The sequence below is a fragment of the Mustelus asterias genome, chromosome 12, assembly GCF_964213995.1.
Source record: "Mustelus asterias chromosome 12, sMusAst1.hap1.1, whole genome shotgun sequence".
Classification (NCBI taxonomy): domain Eukaryota; kingdom Metazoa; phylum Chordata; class Chondrichthyes; order Carcharhiniformes; family Triakidae; genus Mustelus; species Mustelus asterias.
The window spans coordinates 44,784,279-44,807,985 of NC_135812.1; the positions used below are offsets into that span (position 1 = coordinate 44,784,279).

The 23,707-nt window shown below is 44.7% G+C and overlaps 1 protein-coding gene across 6 annotated transcripts in view; it reads right to left on the minus strand.

Moving 5' to 3' along the window:
• The window catches only part of rhbdd2 (rhomboid domain containing 2), an 87,573-nt gene that overhangs the window by 39,481 nt on the left and 24,385 nt on the right, over nucleotides 1–23,707 (minus strand). The window contains exon 4 of one of the 6 annotated variants that reach the window (XM_078225146.1): nucleotides 8,682–10,318. The exons of the other annotated variants lie outside the window; for them this stretch is intronic. Coding sequence (XP_078081272.1) covers nucleotides 10,306–10,318 — 13 coding nt within the window. The 3' untranslated portion in view covers nucleotides 8,682–10,305. Of the gene's footprint in view, nucleotides 1–8,681; nucleotides 10,319–23,707 lie in introns of those variants that run through there. 6 annotated transcript variants of the gene reach the window in all.

Sequence of the window (23,707 nt, forward strand, 5' to 3'; positions counted from 1 at the left end):
TCAATAAGACCCACTCTCATCCTTCTAAACCCCAATGAGTACAGACCCAACTTGCTCAATGTTTCCTTGTAAGACAACCCCTCCATCCCAGGAATCAGCCTATGGAACCTTCTCTGAACGTCTTCCAATGCAAGTACAACCCTACTAAAGTAAGGAGATCAGAACTGTGACACAGTGCTCCATGTGCAGTCTCACCAATGCCCTATATATAGTAACACATCCCTACTTTTGTACTCCAATTCCTTGCAATAAAGGCCAACATTCTATTTGCTTTCCCAATTACTTGCTGTACCTGAATGCTAACGTTTTGTAATTTATGAGGATCAGCCAGATCACTCTGTACTATAGTCTCTCTCCATTCAAATAATATTCTGCTTTTCTATTCCTTCTGACAAAGTGGACGTCACATTTCTCCATATTACACTCCACCTTGCCTACTCACTTAACCCATCTTAAATCCCTTAGCGCACATTCTGTACCACCCTCATAACTTGTTTTCCTACCCATATCAAAAGATGTGCAGGTTGGGTGGATTAGCCATGGTAAATGTGCGGGGTTACAGGAATAGGATGGAGGTTGGACCTGGGTAAGATGCTCTTTTGGAGATCTCTATTCTGATCCCTCGTGCTTGCTGTTATTCAGTTAGCTATTTGGCAAAACTGCCTGGCAGATCATGAGGAGTACCACAGCCTTAGGATTTTTAAAATGAATCATTTCTGGAATGCACTCACTGATTGCATGGCGGTATTGATTGTCCAGCCTAATTCCTGGAATGGCAGGTCTGTCATATAAGGAGACTAAGTCAGTTAGGTTTATATTCACTGGAGTTAAGAAGAATGAGAGGGGATCTCATAGAAACTTATAAAATTCTAACAGGGTTAGATTGGGTAGATTCAGAAAGAATGTTCCCAGTGGTGGGGGAGTCCAGAACTAGGGGTCATAGTTTGAGGATAAGGGATAAACCTTTTAGATCTGAGGGTGGTGAATGTGTGGAATTCACAACCACAGAATGTAGTTGACGCCAAATACTGTCTGATTTCAAGAAAGAATTAGATATAGCTCTTGGGGCTAAAGGGATCAAGGGATATGGGGGGTGGGGGAATCAGGATATTGAATTTGATGATCAGCCGTGGTCAAAATGAATGGTGTAGCAGGCTCAAAGGGCCGAATGGCCTACTCCTGCTTCTAGCTTCTATGCCCTGGCGAAGAATGATGCAAGGCCATCTTCCTGAACTATTGCAATCCATGTCATGTACAGAGATGGAGACAAACAGTTCCCAGATTGTGACGGAGCAAAGTGAGAGGATAGCAACATATCCCCAAGTTGCATAAATGTTACATGCCACTTATCAGCTCAAGTTTGAATGTCGTCCAGGTCTTGATGCGTGTGAGCACAAACTACTGTATTCTCTGAGGAGTTGCGTACAGTTCTGAGCTTCACACATTAGGAAGATTTGGAGAGACTGCAGAAGAGGTTTACAAGAATGGTTCCAGAGATGAGAACCTTCAGTAATGAGGATAGATTGGAGAGGGTGGGACTATTCTCCTTCGAGAGAAGAAGGCTAAGAGGAGATTTGATAGAGTTGTTCATAATCATGAGGAGGTCGGACAGAGTAGATAAAGAGAAACGCCGCTGTTTAAAAAAGGAAATAGACAAAAGGTGGGTAACTACAGGCCGGTTAGTTTAACGTCTGTAGTTGGGAAAATGCTGGAATCCATCATTAAAGAAGAAATAGCAGGCCATCTGGATAAGAATGGTTCGATTAAGCAGACGCAGCATGGATTCATGTGGGGAAAGTCGTGCTTGACGAACTTGTTGGATTTTTATGAAGATGTGACTAGTGCGGTTGGCGGAGGGGAACCGGTGGATGCGGTGTTTTTGGATTTCCAAAAGGTGTTTGATAAGGTGCCTCACAAAAGGTTGCTGAAGAAGATTGGGTCACACGGAGTTGGGGGTAGGGTGTTCGCGTGGATTGGGGATTGGCTATCCGGCAGGAAGCAGAGAGTTAGCAGAGAGTCGGAATTAATGGGTGCTTTTCTGGTTGGCGGATGGTAACTAGTGGTGTGCCGCAGGGATCGGTACTGGGGCCTCAACTATTTACCATTTATATAGACGATCTGGAGGAGGGGACTGAGTGTAGGGTAACAAAGTTTGCAGACGACACAAAGATAAGTGGAAAAGTGAATCATGTGGAGGGCGTAGAAGGTCTGCAGAGAGATTTGGACAGGCTGACTGAGTGGGTGAGGATCTGGCAGATGGAGTATAACGTTGACAAATGCGAGGTTATTCACTTTGGAAGAAATAATAGCAAATTGGATTATTATCTAAATGGAAAGAAATTACAACATGCTACTGTGCAAAGGGACCTGGGGGTCCTTGTGCATGAGACGCAAAAACCCAGTCTGCAGGTGCAACAGGTGATCAAGAAGGCAAATGGGATGTTGGCCTATATCACAAGGGGGATAGAATATAAAAGCAGAGATGTCTTGCTGCATCTGTACAGGGCATTGGTGAGGCCGCAGCTGGAATACTGTGTGCAGTATTGGTCCCCTTATTTGCGGAAGGATATATTGGCCTTGGAGGGAGTGCAGAGAAGGTTTACCAGGTTGATACCAGAGATGAGGGGTGTTGATTATGAGGAGAGACTGAGCAGATTGGGTTTGTACTCGTTGGAATTTAGAAGGCTGAGGGGGGATCTTATAGAGACCTATAAGATAATGAAGGGGTTGGATAGGGTAGAGGTGGAGAGATTCTTTCCACTTAGAAAGGAAACTAGAACTAGAGGGCACAGCCTCAAAATAAAGGGGGGGTCAGTTTAGGACAGAGTTGAGGAGGAACTTCTTCTCTCAGAGGGTGGTGAATCTCTGGAATTCTCTGCCCACTGAAGTGGTGGAGGCTACCTCGTTGAATATGTTTAAATCACGGATAGATCGATTCCTGATCGGTAAGGGAATTAGGGGTTATAGGGATCAGGCAGGTAAGTGGAACTGATCCACTTCAGATCAGCCATGATCTTATTGAATGGCGGGGCAGGCTCGAGGGGCTAGATGGCCTACTCCTGCTCCTATTTCTTATGTTCTTATGTTCACATAAACTGTTCCTGTTTGGAAAAGGATCAAGAACATGAAGGCACAGATTCAAAGAGATTTGCAAAAGAAGAAAATGTAATGTGAGAAAAAAACTTTTTCACACAACAAGTCGTTTGGGTCTGGAATATACTGCCTGGAAGTGTGATGGAGGCAGGTTCAATCGAGGCATTCAAGAGAGCATTAAATGATTACTTGTTTAGACACAATGTGCAGGAGTATGGGGAAAAGGCAGAGGAATGGCACTAAGTCATGATGCTCATTTGGAGAGCAGGCATAGACATGATGGGCCAAACGGCCTCCTTCTGCACCGCAACAATTCTGTGATTCTGAATTGCGAGTGGAATTGACCACACTCCATCAACAAACATCCCGAACTCCGATGGTAGAAAAGTCATTGCTGATGCAGCTGAAGGTGGTTGGGGCACGGACACTGCTCTGAGGGACTGAAGTGATGTGCTGGGGCTGAGATATTTGGTTTCCAACAATCACAGTCATCCTCTTTTGAACTAGATATGTCTCCAGCCAATGGAGAGTCTCGGAAATGTTCAAAATTTCTCAGCTTCCCCTACCCCTCCCACAAACTCAGCATGTTCCACCTTTGCAGGGGTGGGACTGGAGTTTACATGAATCACAGAGGCAGCTGGCCTTTACAATCACCAACAGCTTTTTCAGACTTCTGATTTCTGAACCCTGGCTGCGTAAATCGAGTGTACAGAGCAGAGTAGGTAAGAGGAAGTAGGAACTTGGTGGATTCTTTGGTTAGCCAGGGTAATCCTTTGGAGATGCAAGATATCAACTTTGTAGGCTCGTGGGACATCTTTCAGTGAGGCAAGACACCTTTAGAGAGCCTTATTGGAACTGTCTAGCTGTCATAGAACTGCCATCACTGTCAAGAAACTGTCAAAGCTGTTCAGGACAGGTGAGTTGACATGGGGTTGAGTGCAAATGGCGGTGTGAGGCTGATATAGGTGGTATGAGTTAACACCAAGTTGGCATGGTAGCATTAGCGACATGGGTTGGGATAAGGAGTTTGTGGATAATGGAGGTGGATAGAGGGACATAGGGAATGCGTGAGGATTTGGGGTGGGAGATGGGAGAGCCGGAGGGATGCTTTTAGTTTTAGTATTTTCTTTAAGTATTTAAACAGTGCTGGAGCACAGAGACTGGCCTTGCACCCAGCTCATCTCTGCACACAACAGCCTCCAATCCACTCTGGGGTTGCCCACCACACCCGACTGAAATTTTGAGCTACGGACAGACAATTTTAAAGGTCATATTTGCCGAGATACCTTGCACCTGACTTGGGAATGAAAATTTGGATCTTTGGGTCCAAGACTGAAATGGCAGGGTTTTAAATGTGTTGAAATCTCACCCTTAGATTCCAAGGGGAACATGGTCTCCCTATTCTCCATACCAAAAGATGGAATTTTCTATATTAAAGTTCATACTTGCCCATTCAGCACATTTACTAATGTCTTCTTGTACATTGTCACAGTATCCCTCTGCATTAACTAGACTTGGCAAATGGGGATCACCCACAAATTCTGAAATTGTAAGTCTGATTTCCTAGTCAATTTATATGTAAATCATAGAATTTACGGCACAAAGACAGGCCCTTTGGTCCAATCTGGTCCATATCGACCAAAATGCCCATCTAAGTTAACTCCATTTGCCTATGTTAACAACAGTGATCCCGCCAATGATCCTTGTGGAACACCTCTTCCCATCTCAGTGACTATCTTTAACTCCTCTCCATTCTGCTGCTCATCCATCCTAGGGGACAGACTCTGGGAGGAGTTTTGCACTCCCATTTTCAGGGGACAGGAATGACGGCGGGAGCAGGAAATCCTGTGGGAGTCCTAAAACGTGGATTGCGCCAGTAGGATTTCCTCTTACGATTGTTTCCCCCCCACCCCCCACCAATGATGCAACGGGAATTCTGACGTTGAACATTGTTCAAAGTTTTAAAGATTAAAGTTTATTTATTAGTGTCACAATTACATTAACACTGCAATGAAGTCAGTGAAAATCCCCCAGTCGCCACACTCTGGCGCCTCTGGGTACACTGAGGGAGAATTTAGCCTGCCAATGCACCTAACCCGCACGTCTTTCAGTCTGTGGGAGGACACCGGAGCACCCGGAGGAAACCCACGCAGACATGAGGAGAACATGCAAACTCCACACAGACAGTGATCCGAACCAGGAATTAAACCTGGGCCCCTGGCGCTCTGAGGCAGCAGTGTTAACCACTGTGCCACCGTGCTGCCCCTAATTGGGATTCCCATTTGAATACATTGAAATATAATTATCCACCCACCATTAAATTGCCCATACATGTCGGCGTGCATCACGACAGGACCTCCACATTGTACACCGAGCAAGCAGAACCTGCCAGAGATGCACACAGGGGGCGATTCTATTTTAAATCGTTTGTAACGGATGCCCCGATCTTTGGAAAGCAAAGTTGCTGACAGGACGGGCTCGGAATTGGCATCATGGGACCCACCCCTTCACTCTTTCTTTTAAACCAAATCCCTAACAATCCAGTGGAGAAAGCCGCCCTTGGGGTCGGTGACTTCCATGCCACTGTGCCCACTGCGCCAGAAAAAGAAAATTCCGCCCTGACTTGATTTAAACTCGTATCTGATGAGCAGAACCTCCCAACAGTGCAACCCTACCAGCACCACATTTGGGAGTGTCAGCCTAGATTCTGTACTCATCTTACTAAAGTGGAATTTGAACCCACAGACATTGACTCAAGAGACAAGAGTGCTACTACTGAGCTGCAGCTACACCCAAAATAATCAAATTTTAACCAGCATTTGTAGTTTACTCTGCCAGACAAAGGCTGGTTTAATATGCTAATGCCAATTGGGTGCAAAATATTTAATGTTATTCTATCCATTATCAGTGTTCCTGATGCTGCCTAGTTAAAGTCTAAGCTAGATCTGAAGTCACATGTAGGCCAAGATGTTAGTTACATGAGACTTTTGCTCTAGTCCCTTTGACTGGAGCAAAGGTCTCATGTAACTAACATCTTGGGAATCCTTTCTGAAGTAAGAGGTTTGATTGACGGCTGTGTCTGAACTGAAGTATTTATTTCAGTTTGGTGCATGGCCTCGAGTCTTTGTCATTCATTTGACAGCACAGCTGTCTGGCCACGAACTACTCATTTGTGGGTTTTGCTTGAAGCTGGCGCCCAGCTCACTGGGCAAGTCTGAAGCAGCAGCCACAGAAGATCTGTAATTATTTCATAAAAGCTTTGGTGTGTCTGCTCTTGGACCACTGGATTTTGTGTGTGATATAGGATATCACATCTGGAGCAGGTGCATTAAAATGTGACTGGAATGATGGTGCTGGTGAGATATTGCAGGTGCCTCAGGAGTCTGAGTTTCTGAGGCAAAATGCATTTTTCCCATGCACGTTGTAGCCTGGAGCACTATGGATAATGATGGTGGAGGTTCCAACGCTCTTTCCCTCACATGGCTGAGCAGAAATCACTCCCGCACTTATCCCCAGCCACTGGCAAACTTTGGAAAGGCTTGCAGGTTGACGCTAATCCTGTGTGGCTGTGTTATGAACATATCTTCATTAGCCATCAAGTCCTGGGATGTCCCAGAACCTTCAGCCTGGAGGCAGGGGAGCTACCCACTGCGCCACAAAACCTCCAAAACTAGAATGATACTTCATCTAATTATGGGTAGAGGCTCCTATACTTAAATATTAATCAGGTGTTTATATCATAAAGGAGTGGATTCTGTCCAGGTGGAGGGTGGAGTGGGGGGCGTAGTAATCCAAAGACACAGGGTAATTCTCTGGAGACCCAGGTTCGAATCCCACCATGGCAGATGTGAAATTTGAATTCAATTAAAATGAATTAAAAGTCTAATGGGTGAAAACTATTGTCAGAAAAACCCACCTAGTTCACTGTCTACTCGGGAAGGAAATCTGCCATCCTTTCCTGGCCTGGCCTACATGTGACTTCAGATCTACAGAAATGTGACTGACTCTCAAATACCCTCTGAAATAGAGGGGGCGGGCATAAATGTTGGCTCTACCAGCAACATTCATGCCCCGTCAATGATTTTTTAAAACGCTGGATAAGTTATTGGAGATGGATTGGGATGCTATGACAGGAAGGCACGGATACAAAATCCATTGGCCATGTTGGACGATATATCAGGAAGTATTTCTCCTGGTTAAAAGTCATCACTCTCCGGAATTGAATTCAATACATAGAGGGGGTCTGGATTTGCTCACTCCTTTCAATCCTGCTCACATAATTCCAGAATGAAGTGGAGGTTCGCAATAGGGGAACACATTGCTAATTAACCGCAATTATTAGGAATTAAACTTCTGAAAGCTAGCTTGATTGCCCTGGGGAGTCAGAGCAATATTCCAGTGACTTGCTGAACGGGCTGCAGGTTTTTATTTTTCTGAACATCTCTCAGAAGATTCTGTAGTTGTTTGGGGGGGGATTGTCAATGATGCACCTTGCTGCACTGTACCAGACAAGGTGGGCTTGATTTAACCACCTTAATTACATGCTTTGCTTTCTATGTGATCTTTATAACCACAAGCAGAACCATTCTCTGCATGCATAGTAACGTTTCAGCTCAAGCGGATTCAACTTCAGTGGGCCTCAGTTTTGCCAACTGAGAAACAATTATATTTTCAACTTCTGCTCTTTCTACTTCATTTTATTTTATTCCAAAAAATGTACTAAGAGTCCAGGTCTGTTTCACAGTAAAGTGGGAGATCTCTTTATTCAAAAGTCATTTATTTAAAGTGCCCAGTTTTCAGAAAATACCCTGTGTATATGGGTGTTCACACTGCATGCCAGGTTTTGTGCTGAATTAATATAATTTAATACAATATTGTGCCAATAGTCAGCTTTATACATTTACCTAAACAGGAGAGTTTCTGCAGCAGTTCAGATATCTCACTATAACATTCAAATGTTTTAAAGTGCCCCCTCTTTTACCCACAACAATTAATTTGCCTGGCCTACACTTGATTCGCTGCAAAACTGCAGAGAGTCTGAACTGTCTCTAGTTTTACCCTACTTGCAAAGGCTGATAGTATAGACACCAATGACGAGGTTTCCCATAATAAGGGTCTTCAAATATTACTTCAGACTATCAACCTTCTGCCCAATTACCAGAGCAGTATGCATGTAAATAAATAATATACACACTGGTACCGTGCCAACTGCATGCCTGGTTTGCTTATACTTTAGATGCAATATTTTTTCCTCATAGTACTTTCAGGCAAAACATTAATTACTGAGTACTACATTTACAAAAGGTTTGCCAGGAGTTTAACGTTCTCCTGGTGCCCTTCTCATTAAATGCAGTTTTCTTACTGATGTAAGTTTGGAGATCTAAGTTTTTATTTCAGTTAGAGTTCTGCTTCTACTTAGCTTCAGTTTTTATATTTGGATTTAGTACAGCAATTAACTCTAAAGCCAAGAACAATACAGATTTACAAGACTTTAAAAAAGAGTGAACTTGGACTATGTAGAAGGTCCGAGGGAATTTCTCTCTATGTGGGAGGTGGCACTTGAAATTAAAACAACAGAAACATATTTTCAAAGGTCAGTTTATAGTGTGTAAAGAACAAAATAAAAGCATTAAACTTGAGACCAAAAGCAGTAACCCAAAAAGATCTGGAATAGCCAAATAACTACAATTCATTCAAAAGATACAAGTCAAAAGAGACCACAAAGAAATAAGTTACAATAAACCAATGTGTAAAACTGGGAAGAGCCCCACCCTTGCTGAAATTGCAATGACTTGGATATCTAGTAAGGCCACGAATGGATTCCACTCTGAAGCTCCAGCTGTTTAAATTTTCAACTCTCTAGCCCAGGGACACTGAGGTCAACTGCAGCACTAAGATAACTACCCAGAGCACGATCAGCTAACTCTGGAGACACAAAGAATCAGAGCTGTGAGCACTAAATTTCATCTCCCCGGCACAAATCCTGTTACGGCCCACTTGCGAGAGTTAGCTGCCTCAAGTCCGAAAGGCGTGCTGGCTAGGTGCACTGGCCATGCCAAATTCTCCCTCAGAGTACCCGAACAGGTGCCGGAGTGTGGTGGCTCGGGGATTTTCACAGTAACTTCATTGCCGTGTTAACGTAAGCCTACTTGTGACACTAATAAATAAACTTCAAGCAACTTGAACTTAAAACTTAAAACAATCGGATTTAAGTCCACGGCAAAGGGACCCAAAAAATCACGACCTACATTCATCATGTAGCTTGGGTTATTTATTATGTGTATTTTCTGTTTGCAAATATGTTGGGAGTGTAGTTTTAAAATAAATTAAATCAATAATACTAGTAAGTTTGCATCTCATAAGCAAAATATTAATGAATAATGTCTGACATTCAAATTGTGAGGATAATATTCAAAGATTGATAATTAAATACTTCTCACAATTATATTTTCATCCAGCCTATAGTGCCTTTGTGGGATATAACAAATGTCATTTACAGAGATTTTTGAAATGCCAGTTGATAACCTGTTACATAAAGTGCTTTGAAAAAATTAAGGCACTTCAGATTAAAGAGAAGGTAGCCAAGGAATGGAAAACAAAATGGATTAAATACAAGCTTTTCTGATTGATGGGATATGGTTTGTCCGAGGGGTCTGTGCTGTGCATTATTTTCCATTTATACGATCTGGACACAGGCACAAATGGGATGGGTTTGAAGTATGCTGACGATAGCAAACTAGAGGGCACAATAAACTGCATGGATAATTGCAGAACACAGAGGTTAAGATGAGTAGGCAGATTGACAGAAGACAGATGCCAATGCAGAGAAATAAGCAGCAAATTTGGGAAAAGAGACTGAAATATCTTGAGTAGATGAATTACAGGTCAGGGTCCAGAGATGATGGGCAGCACGATGGTTAGCACTGCTGCCTCACAGTGCCAGGAACCCGGGTTCAATCCCAGCCTAGGGTCACTGGCTGTGTGAAGTTTGCACATTCTCCCCGTGTCTGCATGGATTTCCTCCGGTTGCTCCGGTTTCCTCCCACAGTCCAAAGATGTGTGGGTTAGGTTGATTGGCCATGCTAAATTGACCCCAGTGCCGGGGGGGATTATCAGGTTAAATGCGTAGAGTTGCAGGAATAGGGCCTGGGTGGGATTGTGGTTGTTGCGGACCCGATGGGCTGAATGGCCTCCTTCTGTACTCCACTGTACTCATTCCATGATTCTATGTGGATATATGGGTCATTAACGGATAGGAATGCATACAGAAAATGTCACATAAAGGGGAATATTGAATCTATACTTAACATTCAAGGACATTGAATATAACAGGACTTGGTGTTCAATTTTTTCATGAAACTGGTTACATTACAGTTTCATTTCTTAACATCTCATTGTAGCAAGGATATTAAATTAGTGGAAAGGGTACGTAACGGACTCGAGAGGTCACAAATATGAAGACTTAGAAAATTAGAGCTCTTTTTAAGAATCTTAACAGTGACAGCTATTGGGAACAAAGAACAAAGAAAATTACAGCACAGGAACAGGCCCTTCGGCCCTCCAAACCGGCACTGACCATGCTGCCCGACTTAACTAAAACCCCCTACCCTTCCGGGGACCATATCCCTCTATTCCCATCCTATTCATGTATTTGTCAAGACGCCCCTTAAAAGTCACTACCGTATCCGCCTCCACTACCTCCCCTGGCAACGAGTTCCGGCACCCACCATCCTCTAGGTAAAAAATCTGCCTCGTACATCTCCTTTAAACCTTGCCCCTCGCACCTTAAACTTGTACACCCTAATAATTGACTCTTCCACCCTGGGAAAAAGCTTCTGATTATCCACTCTGTCCATGCTGCCCATAATCTTGTAGACTTCTATCAGGTCGTCCCTCAACCTCTGTCGTTCCAGTGTGAACAAACTAAGTTTCTCCAACCTCTCCTCATAGCTAATGCCCTCCATACCAGGCAACATCCTGGTAAATCTTTTCTGTACCCTCTCCAAAGCCTCCACATCCTTCTGGTAGTGTGGTGACCAGAATTGAACACTATATTCCAAGTGCAGCCGAACTAAGGTTCTATAAAGCTGCAACATGACTTGCCAATTTTTAAACTCAGTGCCCCGGCCGATGAAGGTAAGCATGCCGTATGCCTTCTTGACTACCTTCTCCACCTGCATTGCCACTTTCAGTGACCTGTGTACCTGTACACCCAGATCCCTTTGCCTATCAGTACTCTTAAGGGTTCTGCCATTTACTGTATCTTTCCGATCTGCATTAGACCTTCCAAAATGCATTACCTCACATTTGTCCGGATTAAACTCCATCTGCCATCTCTCTGCCCAAGTCTCCAACTGATCGATATCCTGCTGTATCCTCTGATGGTCCTCATCGCTATCCGCAAAATCCACCAACCTTTGTGATGTCCGCAAACTTACTAATCAAACGAGTTACATTTTCCTCCAAATCATTTCATAGATCATAGATCACAGTGCAGAAAGAAGCCATTTGACCCATCGAGTCTGCACCGACCACAATCCCACCCAGGCCCTATCCCCATATCCCTCTAACTTTCACATCTCAGGACACTAAGGGGCAATTTTTAGGATGGCCAATCAACCTAACCCGCACATCTTTGGACTGTGGGATGAAACCGGAGCACCCAGAGGAAACCCACACAGACACGAGGAGAATGTGCAAACTCCACACAGACAGTGACCCAAGCCGGGAATCGAACCGAGGTCCCTGGAGCTGTGAAGCAGCAGTGCTAACCACTGTGCCACCCTTATTATTTATATATATTACAAACAGCAAAAGTCCCAGCACTGATCCCTGAGGAACGCCACTTGTCACAGGCCTCCATTCAGAAACGCACCCTTTCGCTGCTACCCTCTGTCTCCTTTGACCGACATGATGTGGAGATGCCGGCGTTGGACTGGGGTAAACACAGTAAGAAGTCTAACAACACCAGGTTAAAGTCCAACAGGTTTATTTGGTAGCAAAAGCCACTAGCTTGCGGAACAGGCTGTTCCTTCGTCAGGTGGGTGGGAGTTCTGATCACAAACAGGGCACATTCATTATTCATGTAAATTGAGTTTGTGTCTTTGTGCCCTGTTTGTGATCAGAACTCCCACCCACCTGACGAAGGAACAGCCTTTTCCGAAAGCTAATGGCTTTTGCTACCAAATAAACCTGTTCGACTTTAACCTGGTGTTGTTAGACTCCTTCCTTTGACCGAGCCAGTTTTGTATCCACCTCGCCAGCTCACCTCTGATCCCATGCGCCTTCACGCTCTGCACCAGTCTGCCATGAGAGCCCTTGTCAAAGGCCTTACTGAAGTCCATGTAGACAACATCCACTGCCCTACCCTCATCAATCATCTTCGTCACTTCCTCGAAAAACTCGATCAAGTTCGTGAGACACGATCTCCCCTTCACAAAACCATGTTGCCTCTCACTAATACATCCACTTATTTCCAAGTGAGAATAAATCCTATCTCGAAGAATCCTCTCCAATAATTTCCCTACCACTGATGTAAGGCTCACCAGCCTGTAATTACCTGGATTATTCTTGCTACCCTTCTTAAACAAAGGAAAAACATTGGCTATTCTCCATTCCTCTGGGACCTCCCCTGTAGCCAGTGAGGATACAAAGATTTCTTTCAAGGCCCCAGTAATTTCCTCCCTTGCCTCTCTCAGTATTCTGGGGTATATCCCATCAGGCCCTGGGGACTTGTCTACTTTAATGTTTCTCAAAAGCCCCAATACCTCCTCCTTTTTGATTTCAACATGACTCAAACTGTCAACACACCCTTGCCCAAACTCATCATCCACCAAGTCCTTCTCTTTGGTGAATACTGACACAAAGTACTCATTTAATACTTCGCCCATTTCCTCTGGCTCCACGTATAGATACCCTCCCTTGTCCTTGGGTGGGCCAACCCTCTCCCTGGCTACCCTCTTGTTCTTTATATATGCATAAAAAGCCTTGGGAATTTCCTTAATCCTGCTGGCCAGTGCTTTTTCATGACCCCTTTTAGCCCTCCTTACTCCTTGCTTAAGTTTCTTTCTACTTTCCTTGTATTCCACACTTGCTTCTTGTGTTCCCAGCCTCCTAGCTTTGACAAATGCTTCCTTTTTCTCTTTGACTAGGCTCACAATATCTCTCGTTATCCAAAGTTCCTAAAACTTGCCATACTTATCCTTCATCCTTTCAGGAATGTGCCGATCCTGAATCCCTCTCAACTTACACTTGAAAGCCTCCCACATGCCAGATGTTGATTTGCCCTCAAACATCTGCCCCCAATCTACATTCTTCAGTTCCTGCCTAATGTTGTTGTAATTATCCTTCCCCCAATTTAGCACCTTAACTTGAGGACTACACTTATCTTTATCCATCAGTACCTTAAAGCTTACTGAATTGTGGTCACTGTTCCCAAACTGCTCCCCTACTGAAACATCAACCACCTGGCCGGGCTCATTCTCCAATACCAGGTCCAGTATGGTCTCTTCCCTAGTTGGACTATCTACATACTGTTTCAAGAAGCCCTCCTGGATGCTCCTTACAAACTGCCCCATCCACGCCCTAGCACTAAGTGAGTCCCAGTCAATATAGGGGAAGTTAAAATCTCCCACCACAACAACCCTGTTACTTTTACACCTTGCCAAAATCTGCCTACATATCTGTTCCCCTATCTCCCGCTGGCAGTTGGGTGGCCTATAGTAAACTCCCAACATTGTGACTACACCCTTCCTATGCCTGAGCTCTACCCATATTGTCTTGCTGTATGAGCTCTCCTAGGTGTCCTCCTGCAGTACAGCTGTGATATTCTCCAACAAATATTTTCACAGTTGTGAGAAGTTTTGCGAGAATAACTAATGAAGTAAACTATGTAGGTGTGAGCTGTGAGTTAGTCAAGGTAGATTGGGAAAACGCATTAAAAGATAGGGAGGTAAACATAGAAACTAGAAGCAGAAGTAGGCCATTCGGCCCTTCAAGCCTGCTCCACCATTCATTTTGACTATGGCTGATCATTGAATTCAATATCCTGATCCCCCAACCTTCCATATGCCTTGATCCCTTTAGCCCCAAGAGCCATTTCTAATTTCTTCTTGAAATCAGACAATGTTTTGGCCTCAACTACATTCTGTGGTAATGAATTCCACACATTCACCACCCTCTGGGTGAAGAAATTTCTCCTCACCTCAGTTCTAAAAGGTTTACCCCTTATCCTCAAACTATGACCCCTAGTTCTGGATTCCCCCACCATTGGGAACATCCTTTCTGAATCTACCCTGTCTAACCCTGTTAGAATTCTAAAAGTTTCTACGAGATCCCCTCTCACTCTTCTAAACTCCAGTGAATGTAATCCTAACTGACTTGATCTCTACTCACATGGCAGGCCTGCCATCCCAGGAATCAGCCTGGTAAACCTTCGCCGGTTTAGCAAGAACATCCTTCCTCAGATAAGGATACCAAAACTGCACACAATACTCCAGGTGTGGCCTCTCCAACACCCTATACAATTGCAGCAAAACATCCCTATCCCTATACTCAAATCCTCTCCCAAGAAGGCCAACATACCATTTGCTTTCTTTACTGTCTGTTGCGCCTACATGCTTACTTTCAGTGACTGATGCACGAGGACAGGTTTCATTGAGTATCCACCTCTCTCAATTTACACCCATTCAAGTAATAATCTGTCTTTCTATTATTGCTACCAGAGTGGATAACCTCACACTTATCCACATTATACTGCATCTGCCATGCATATGCCCACACACAGCCTGTCTAAATCATGCTGAAGCACCTCTGCATCGTCCGCACAGGTCATCCCCCACCCAACTTTGTATCATCTGCAAATTAAGATATAATACATTCAGTTCCCTCTTCCAAATTATTAACATATAATGTGAACAGTTGAGGTCTGAGCACAGATCCCACTAGTCACTGACTGCCACTCAGAAAAAGACCCATTTATGCCAATTCTTTGCTTCCAATCTGTATTCCAGCTGCTATCAATCTCAAGATATTACCTGCTTTAACTTTACATAGATAGACAAGCAATGGCTAGCATTTCAAGAATTAATACACAAGTTTCAACAAACATACATTCCTTCAAGACACAAAGGGCCCGATTTTACCATTTTCATTCTAGTGCTGAATCTAGAAATAATGGAGATCTGACTTAGAAATCTGCTTTCAGGCGCCCCCATATGCACTCAGCCATCTCCAGTCCCATTCGCGCTGTGCGCGGGGCTTAGCGCGGCCGAAACAATCGGAGCTCTGAACTGCGAATGCGCAGTGGAAAAAAATTTGGAAAAGCTTGCCGTGTCAGATCGCTCCCAAGCCGGAGAAAGCGGCACGGGAGCGACAAGCGGGAGCGATGGCCCCCACACATCACTGTCCCCCTTATCCACTTCCCCCCACTACCCACACACATCACTGTCCCCCTTATCAACCCCCCCCCATTACCCACACACATCACTGTCCCCCTTATCCCCCCCCATTACCCACACACATCACTGTCCCCCTTATCCACCCCCACTACCCACACACATCACTGTCCCCCTTATCCACCCCCACTACCCACACACATCACTGTCCCCCTTATCCACCCACACTACCCACACACATCACTGTCCCCCTTATCCGCCCCCCCCCACTACCCACACACATCACTGTCCCCCTTATCCGCCCCCCCCCACTACCCACACACATCATTGTCCCCCTTATCAACCCCCCCACTATCCACACACATCACTGTCCCCCTTATCCATGCCCCCCACTATCCACACACATCACTGACCCCCTTATCCACTCCCCCCACTACCCACACACATCACTGTCCCCCTTATCCACTCCCCCCACTACCCACACACATCACTGTCCCTCTTATCCACCCCCCCACCCACACACATCACTGTCCCCCTTATTCACACCCCCCACTACCCAGACCGATCGCCACCTCTGCCCCCCTCCCCACCCATCGCCTGCAGAATGGCAGCGGACCCCCCTGCCCCCTCCACCAGAGATCCATCTGCCCCCCCCCACCAGTGAGCAATCGCCCCCCCCCCGAGATACATCTTACCCGCCTCCCTCCTCCCCCACCCCCAGACAACGATCTAGCCTCACTCTCCCCCCCCCCCCCCCCCCAAACAACATTCTAGCCTCACTACCCCCTCCCTCCGCCAGAGAATTATCTGGCCTCACTACCCTACACCCCCCTCCCCCGAGGAACATCTGACCCGCCGCCTCCTCCCTCCCCACCAGAGGATGATCGGCCCTCCCCCCACCCTCCACCAGAGATACATCTGACCCGCCTCCTTTTCCTCCCCCCCCCCCCCCCCCCCCCCCCAACCAGACAACGATCTGATCTCATTTCCCGCCAACCAGAGAATGATCTGACCCGCCTCCCCCCCACCCCTCCACACCACTGATCTGAGTCAGGGAGCCATTGGAAGCTCTGAACACGCTCTACAGCAGTTGGAGCGCCCGATTCAGACTTTTATTTAGCAGGCCCATTACGGCGCAGTTCCGGATTGGCAAACGCGGTGGTAAAGGGGGAGATGGGCGGGCAGTTCATTAATTTGATTTAAATGCATGTAACTGCATTTAAATCGTCACTGCGCCCGTTTTGGGCGCAAATCGAATCGCCGCCATTCCCGGGTTTCGGTTAAGTGGTAATCTGCGCGGATGCGGGTGCAGATCGCATTAATGGCCTCACCCCCGACTTTACCACGTTTTACCACGCAATGGTAAAATCGGGCCCAAAGACTCCGCAGAAGAAGGGGTCCAACTGTGACTAATACAATGAGTTAAAGACAGCATTACAAGTTTTTCTTTGGTCAAATGTTGACAGAATAGAAAGCCTGAGGGTCGGAAGGATTTTAGAATTCAGTAAAGGACAACCACGAAATTGATAAGGAAAATGAGAAGAAAATATGACAGTAGGCTAACCAGAGACATTAAAGCAAATTGTAAATTTAGCTATAGGTATGTAAATAGAATAATGTAGGGGCGATGCGCTCCAACAGCAAGTTGAAATAGTATTAAAGGACTTGCGCTCCAGAACTAAACACATCCCCAGTAAAGTTATTCCAGTACAGCTACGACATTAGTATCTACCCAACAATGTGAAAAGTTACCCAGGTGTGTTCTGTCCACAGAAAACAAGATAAATCCACTCTCGCAAAGCTTTATTGCATCAGTCTACTTTCAAACATCAGCAAAGTGTTGGAAGGTGTCATCAACAATGCTATCAAGCAATTACCTGATTGATACTCAATTTGGGTTCTGCCAGGGCCATTCCTGACCTCACTACAGTCTTGGTCCAAGCACAAAACATTCTCTGCACTATAAATCTTTTCTTTCCCTATCCGTCTTTTACTTTTTGAATGCACAGGAGGCAAAGTTGCAACCCACCCTCCCACATTTTGAGTGTGTGCAAATCAACTTTGAGGTCATCCTATCTCAAGTTTACTGTGGGATTAGTAACAGAAATTGAATCACACCAAGGCTGAGAGGCTGGAAATACATCACCACTTATAAAAGAGAGGAGCAAATCATAAGCATCTTTCCATTTAGAGTCGCGTGCTGAGAGGAGAAATTAGTGCTGTTTAAATTAACCGCCCTCCTGTCCGTAACAAAGGAAATAACAGATATTAAACATATGCTTTGTAATCTTATTCATTTTAGAACACAAAAAGACATTCTGCAAATAATGGAGCATGAAGGGTCTAATAAGAATCAGGAGCTCAAAGGAATCAGTACTAAATAGCACTAGATAAATGAATGGAATAGAGTGGTGTCAAACACCCTGGATCCGAGTGTTTTAAAAGAGGTAGCTGCAGAGATAGTGATGCGTTGTTTTTGATCTTTCAGAACTCCTTAAATTTTAGAATAGTTCCCAAGAACTGGAAAGTAGTAAATATAAGGAGGAGGAAGAGTGAAAACATGGACCTATCGGCCATTTAGCCTAACTAATATCAGTGGTCAGCAAAATGCTTGAATCATTCTTTAGCGCCATGGTAACAAGGTGCTTGAGAAAATCATCATATGTTTAGCAGTCAACAGAGACTTAAGAAAGGGAAATCATGTATGACAAATCTGTTAGTCCTTTTTGAGGATGTAACTAGTAAGATGGGTAAAAGGGAGGCAGTGGATGAGTGTAGCTGGACTTTCAAAAAAACATTCAATAAGGTGCCACACAAGAGGTTATTATACAAAAATAGGACTCACCTGGATTGGACAGTGGATTATTACCATGAACTGAAACTAGATAGGAAACAGAGGACAGCAGGAAAAGGGACATTCTTGGGTTGAAAGGCTGTAACTTAGTAATTAGGCCCCAGCTATTTACAATCTACATTAACGACACAGGTGAGGAGACTGAGTAGAACATATTCAAATTTGCTGTCGGTATAAAGTTAGGTGAGAAAGTGAGTGGTGAGGAGGTCACAAAAAAATTGCAGAGGGATATAGACAGGTTGGGTAAGTGAGCAAGAACATGATAGATTGAGTACAATGTGGCGACGTGTGATGTTAAAGATGGGCATTTCCTGGTCCTGTCAGGGGTGGGCATCATTGCAGGCAGGATTGGAAAATGTGGAGACCGGCCAAAAGCCCCTTTCCAAATTTTCCTGTCCCATCCGCAATGATGCTGGCCATTGGCGGGACTGAAGAATTCTGCACAAAGTGTGAATTTTAAAAAAGAGTATTTTCTGAATGGTGACAGACTGAAAAGACAGATTCAAAATGACCTGAGTGCCCTTGTACGTGAACCATGGAAAGTTAACATGCAGTAAAGCAAACAATTAGCAAGGCAAATGTGGTGTCAGCTTTTGTTACAAAGGGATTGACACAACAGTAAAGAAGTTTCCCTACAGACATTAAGGGCATTGGTTAGGCCAAACCTGGAGTATCATGTGCAGTTTTGCTACCCTTACCCAAGGAAGGACATACCTGCCCTAGGAAGAGAGCAATGAAGGTTCCCTAGACTGGTATTAACGATAGAGGGTTGGTAGGAGGAGAGGTACTCAATACAATTAATGTTACCAGGGAGGCAGTGCTTGGTAGACTAACGGGACTGAAGGTGGACAAGTCCCCGGGCCCAGATGGAATGCATCCCAGGGTACTGAAAGAAATGTCAGAGGTAATAGCGGATGCATTAGTGGTTATTTATCAAAATTCGTTGGATTCTGGGGTAGTGCCGGCGGATTGGAAAACGGCTAATGTTACGCCGCTGTTTAAAAAAGGAAATAGACGAAAGGCGGGTAACTACAGGCTGGTTAGCTTAACGTCTGTAGTTGGGAAAATGCTGGAATCCATCATTAAAGAAAGAATAGCAGGCCATCTGGATAAGAATGGTACGATTAAGCAGACGCAGCATGGATTCATGAGGAGAAAGTCGTGCTTGACGAACCTGTTGGATTTTTATGAAGATATTTAAGAAAGGGAATAGAAATGACCCTGGTAATTATAGACCGGTTAGTCTTACTTCGGTGGTTGGTAAATTGATGGAAAAGGTCCTTAGGGATGGGATTTACGACCATTTAGAAAGATGCAGATTAATCCAGGATAGTCAGTATGGATTCGTGAAGGGCAAGTCGTGCCTCACAAATTTGATTGAATTTTTTGAGGAGGTAACCAAGTGTGTTGATGAAGGTAGGGCAGTTGATGTCATATACATGGATTTTAGTAAGGCGTTTGATAAGGTCCCCCATGGTGGCTTATGATGAAAGTAAGGAGGTGTGGGATAGAGGGAAAGTTGGCCGATTGGATAGGTAACTGGCTGTCTGATCGAAGACAGAGGGTGGTGGTGGATGGAAAATTTTTGGATTGGAGGCAGGTTGCTAGCGGAGTGCCGCAGGCATCAGTGCTTGGTCCTCTGCTCTTTGTGATTTTTATTAATGACTTAGAGGAGGGGGCTGAAGGGTGGATCAGTAAATTTGCTGATGACACCAAGATTGGTGGAGTAGTGGATGAGGTGGAGGGCTGTTGTAGGCGGCAAAGAGACATAGATAGGATGCAAAGCTGGGCTGAAAAATGGCAAATGGAGTTTAACCCTGATAAATGTGAGGTGATTCATTTTGGTAGGACTAATTTAAATGTGGATTACAGGGTCAAAGGTAGGGTTCTGAAGACTGTGGAGGAACAGAGAGATCTTGGGGTCCATATCCACAGATCTCTGAAGGTTGCCACTTAAGTGGATAGAGCTGTGAAGGAGGCCTATAGTGTGTTAGCTTTTACTAACAGGGGGTTGGAGTTTAAGAGCCGTGGGGTTATGCTGCAACTGTACAGGACCTTGGTGTGATCACATTTGGAATATTGTGTGCAGTTCTGGTCACCTCACTATAAGAAGGATGTGGAAGCGCTGGAAAGAGTGCAGAGGAGATTTACCAGGATGCTGCCTGGTTTGGAGGGTAGGTCTTATGAGGAAAGGTTGAGGGAGCTAGGGCTGTTCTCTCTGGAGCAGAGGAGGCTGAGGGGAGACTTAATAGAGGTTTATAAAATGATGAAGGGGATAGATAGAGTGAACATTCAAAGACTATTTCCTCGGGTGGATGGAGCTATTACAAGGGGGCATAACTATAGGGTTCATGGTGGGAGATATAGGAAGGATATCAGAGGTAGGTTCTTTACGCAGAGAGTGGTTGGGGTGTGGAATGGACTGCCTGCAGTGATAGTGGAGTCAGACACTTTAGGAACATTTAAGCGGTTATTGGATAGGCACATGGAGCACACCAGGATGATAGGGAGTGGGATAGCTTGATCTTGGTTTCAGATAAAGCTCGGCACAACATTGTGGGCCGAAGGGCCTGTTCTGTGCTGTACTGTTCTATGTTCTATCCATGTGACTAGTGCAGTTGACGGAGGGGAACCGGTGGATGTGGTGTTTTTGGATTTCCAAAAGGTGTTTGATAAGGTGCCTCACAAAAGGTTGCTGAAGAAGATTGGGTCACATGGAGTTGGGGGTAGGGTGTTAGCATGGATTGGAGATTGGCTATCCGACAGGAAGCAGAGAGTCGGAATAAATGGGTGCTTTTCTGGTTGGTAGATGGTAACTAGTGGCGTGCCGCAGGGATCGGTACTGGGGCCTCAACTATTTACCATTTATATCGACGATCTGGAGGAGGGGACTGAGTGTAGGGGAACAAAGTTTGCAGACGACACAAAGATAAGTGGAAAAGTGAATCGTGTGCAGGGCGTAGAAGGTCTGCAGAGAGATTTGGACAGGCTGACTGAGTGGGTGAGGATCTGGCAGATGGAGTATAACGTTAACAAATGTGAGGTTATTCACTTTGGAAGAAATAATAGCAAATTGGATTATCTAAATGGAAAGAAATTACAACATGCTGCTGTGCAGAGTGACCTGGGGGTCCTTGTGCATGAGACGCAAAAACCCAGCCTGCAGGTGCAACAGGTGATCAAGAAGGCAAATGGGATGTTGGCCTATATCGCAAGGGGGATAGAATATAAAAGCAGAGATGTCTTGCTGCATCTGTACAGGGCATTGGTGAGGCCACAGCTGGAATACTGTGTGCAGTATTGGTCCCCTTATTTGCAGAAGGATATATTGGCCTTGGAGGGAGTGCAGAGAAGGTTCACCAGGTTGATACCAGAGATGAGGGGTGTTGATTATGAGGAGAGACTGAGCAGATTGGGTTTGTATTCATTGGAATTTAGAAGGCTGAGGGGGGATCTTATAGAGACCTATAAGATAATGAAGGGGCTGGATAGGGTAGAGATGGAGAGATTCTTTCCACTTAGAAACTAAACTAGAACTAGAGGGCACAGCCTCAAAATAAAGGGGGGGTCAGTTTAGGACAGAGTTGAGGAGGAACTTCTTCTCTCAGAGGATGGTGAATCTCTGGAGTTCTCTGCCCACTGAAGTGGTGGAGGCTACCTAATTGAATATGCTTAAATCACAGATAGATGGATTCCTGATCGGTAAGGGAATTAGGGGTTATAGGGATCAGGCGGGTAAGTGGAACTGATCCACTTCAGATCAGCCATGATCTTATTGAATGGCGGGGCAGGCTCGAGGGGCTAGATGGCCTACTCCTGCTCCTATTTCTTATGTTCTTATGTTCTTATGGTTCCTGGAATGAGGGGTTTGTTCCACAGGGAGACACGAATAGAAGGTTATATTTCCTGGAGTTTAGAAGAACGAGAGATGCTCAAATGAAACATGTAAAATACTTAAGGGGTTTGACAGGGAGGATGCTGAGAAAATACTTCCCTTGGCTGGACAAACTAAAACACAATCCAACAGTCTCAGCATATTGTGGAGGGGTCAGCAATTTAGGACTGAAATTAGCTGAAATTTCCTCACTAAATTGGCTGCAAATCTTTGGAATTATCTACCGCAGAGAGGAGTGGATGCTCAGCTGTTGAGTATATTCAAGACGGAGGCCGGTAGATTTTTGGGTACTGAGAGATATGGGAGAACGTGGGAAGAGAGAGTGGAGGTAATTATCTGTCATTATCAAGATGATTGGCAGACCAGGCTATAAGGTCAAAATGATGCACTTCAGTTCCTATATTTACTTTGGTTAGAAAATAAGGCATAAACTCAGGTGTATCACTACAGCAAGAGCAATAGAGAATCTCTACAGTGCAGAAGGAGGCCATTCAGCCCATCGAGTCTGCGATGACTCTTCAAAAGAGTATCCCACCCGGGCCCACCCCTTTGCCCCATCCCTGTAACCCTGGGCATTTACCATGGCTAATCCATCTAACCTATACCTCTTTGGACACCAAGAGGAATTTAGCACGGCCAATCCACCTAACGTGCACATCTTTGGACTGTGGGAGGAAACCCACGCAGACATGGGGAGAACATACAAACTCCACACAGGCAGTGACCCAAGCTGGGAATCGAACCCGGGTCCCTGGTGCTATGAGGCAGAAGTATTTTATTCCCCACTGTTATTAGAACATGGACAGTTTCACCATAAGTGGCTACTGAGGCAAAAACTCAAACATCATTAAAAGATAATTGGATAAATGCTGCAGTTGGAGCATGGATGCAGACATGGTGGACTGAATAACCACTTACTTCAATTTCAATGGCTCATCAAGCCATGATGTATTTTCCAAGATACTTCACTAAAATATATTTTAAAATCCAGCATCCTAGAGATTATTTCTTTGTTTTTTAAAACATTTTAAATTGCTGAGCCAGACTGTTAGGAACCTGATTTACTGTTAATAGCTTGAGTAATTTAGAATCAAATAAATAAATGATTTCTATTTCCCGTGCATTGCTGGGCTGGCTAATTCATCCAATGCACCTTCACCCCATCCAGATATAAGTCTCACTTAACTCGACAACGAGCAAAACAAAACGTTACATTGATCCAAATTTCTTAACTGATCTGTAAAAAAAACTGGTTGATGTTGAAACCTTCCCTTAAATTGATAATTCTATTGATTTCTATTAACTGAGGTTTTGAACAGAGCAGTTTGGTGTAAATTCTTCCTATTGCTTCAAGTATTTTACATGAGAATTTGTCATTTTAACCAGTGCAAATCTCAAAAGTTATTCTGCACCAATACATTTACAATTTTTAAAAAGAAAAATCACAACTCAACAGCTGTCTCAAAAATC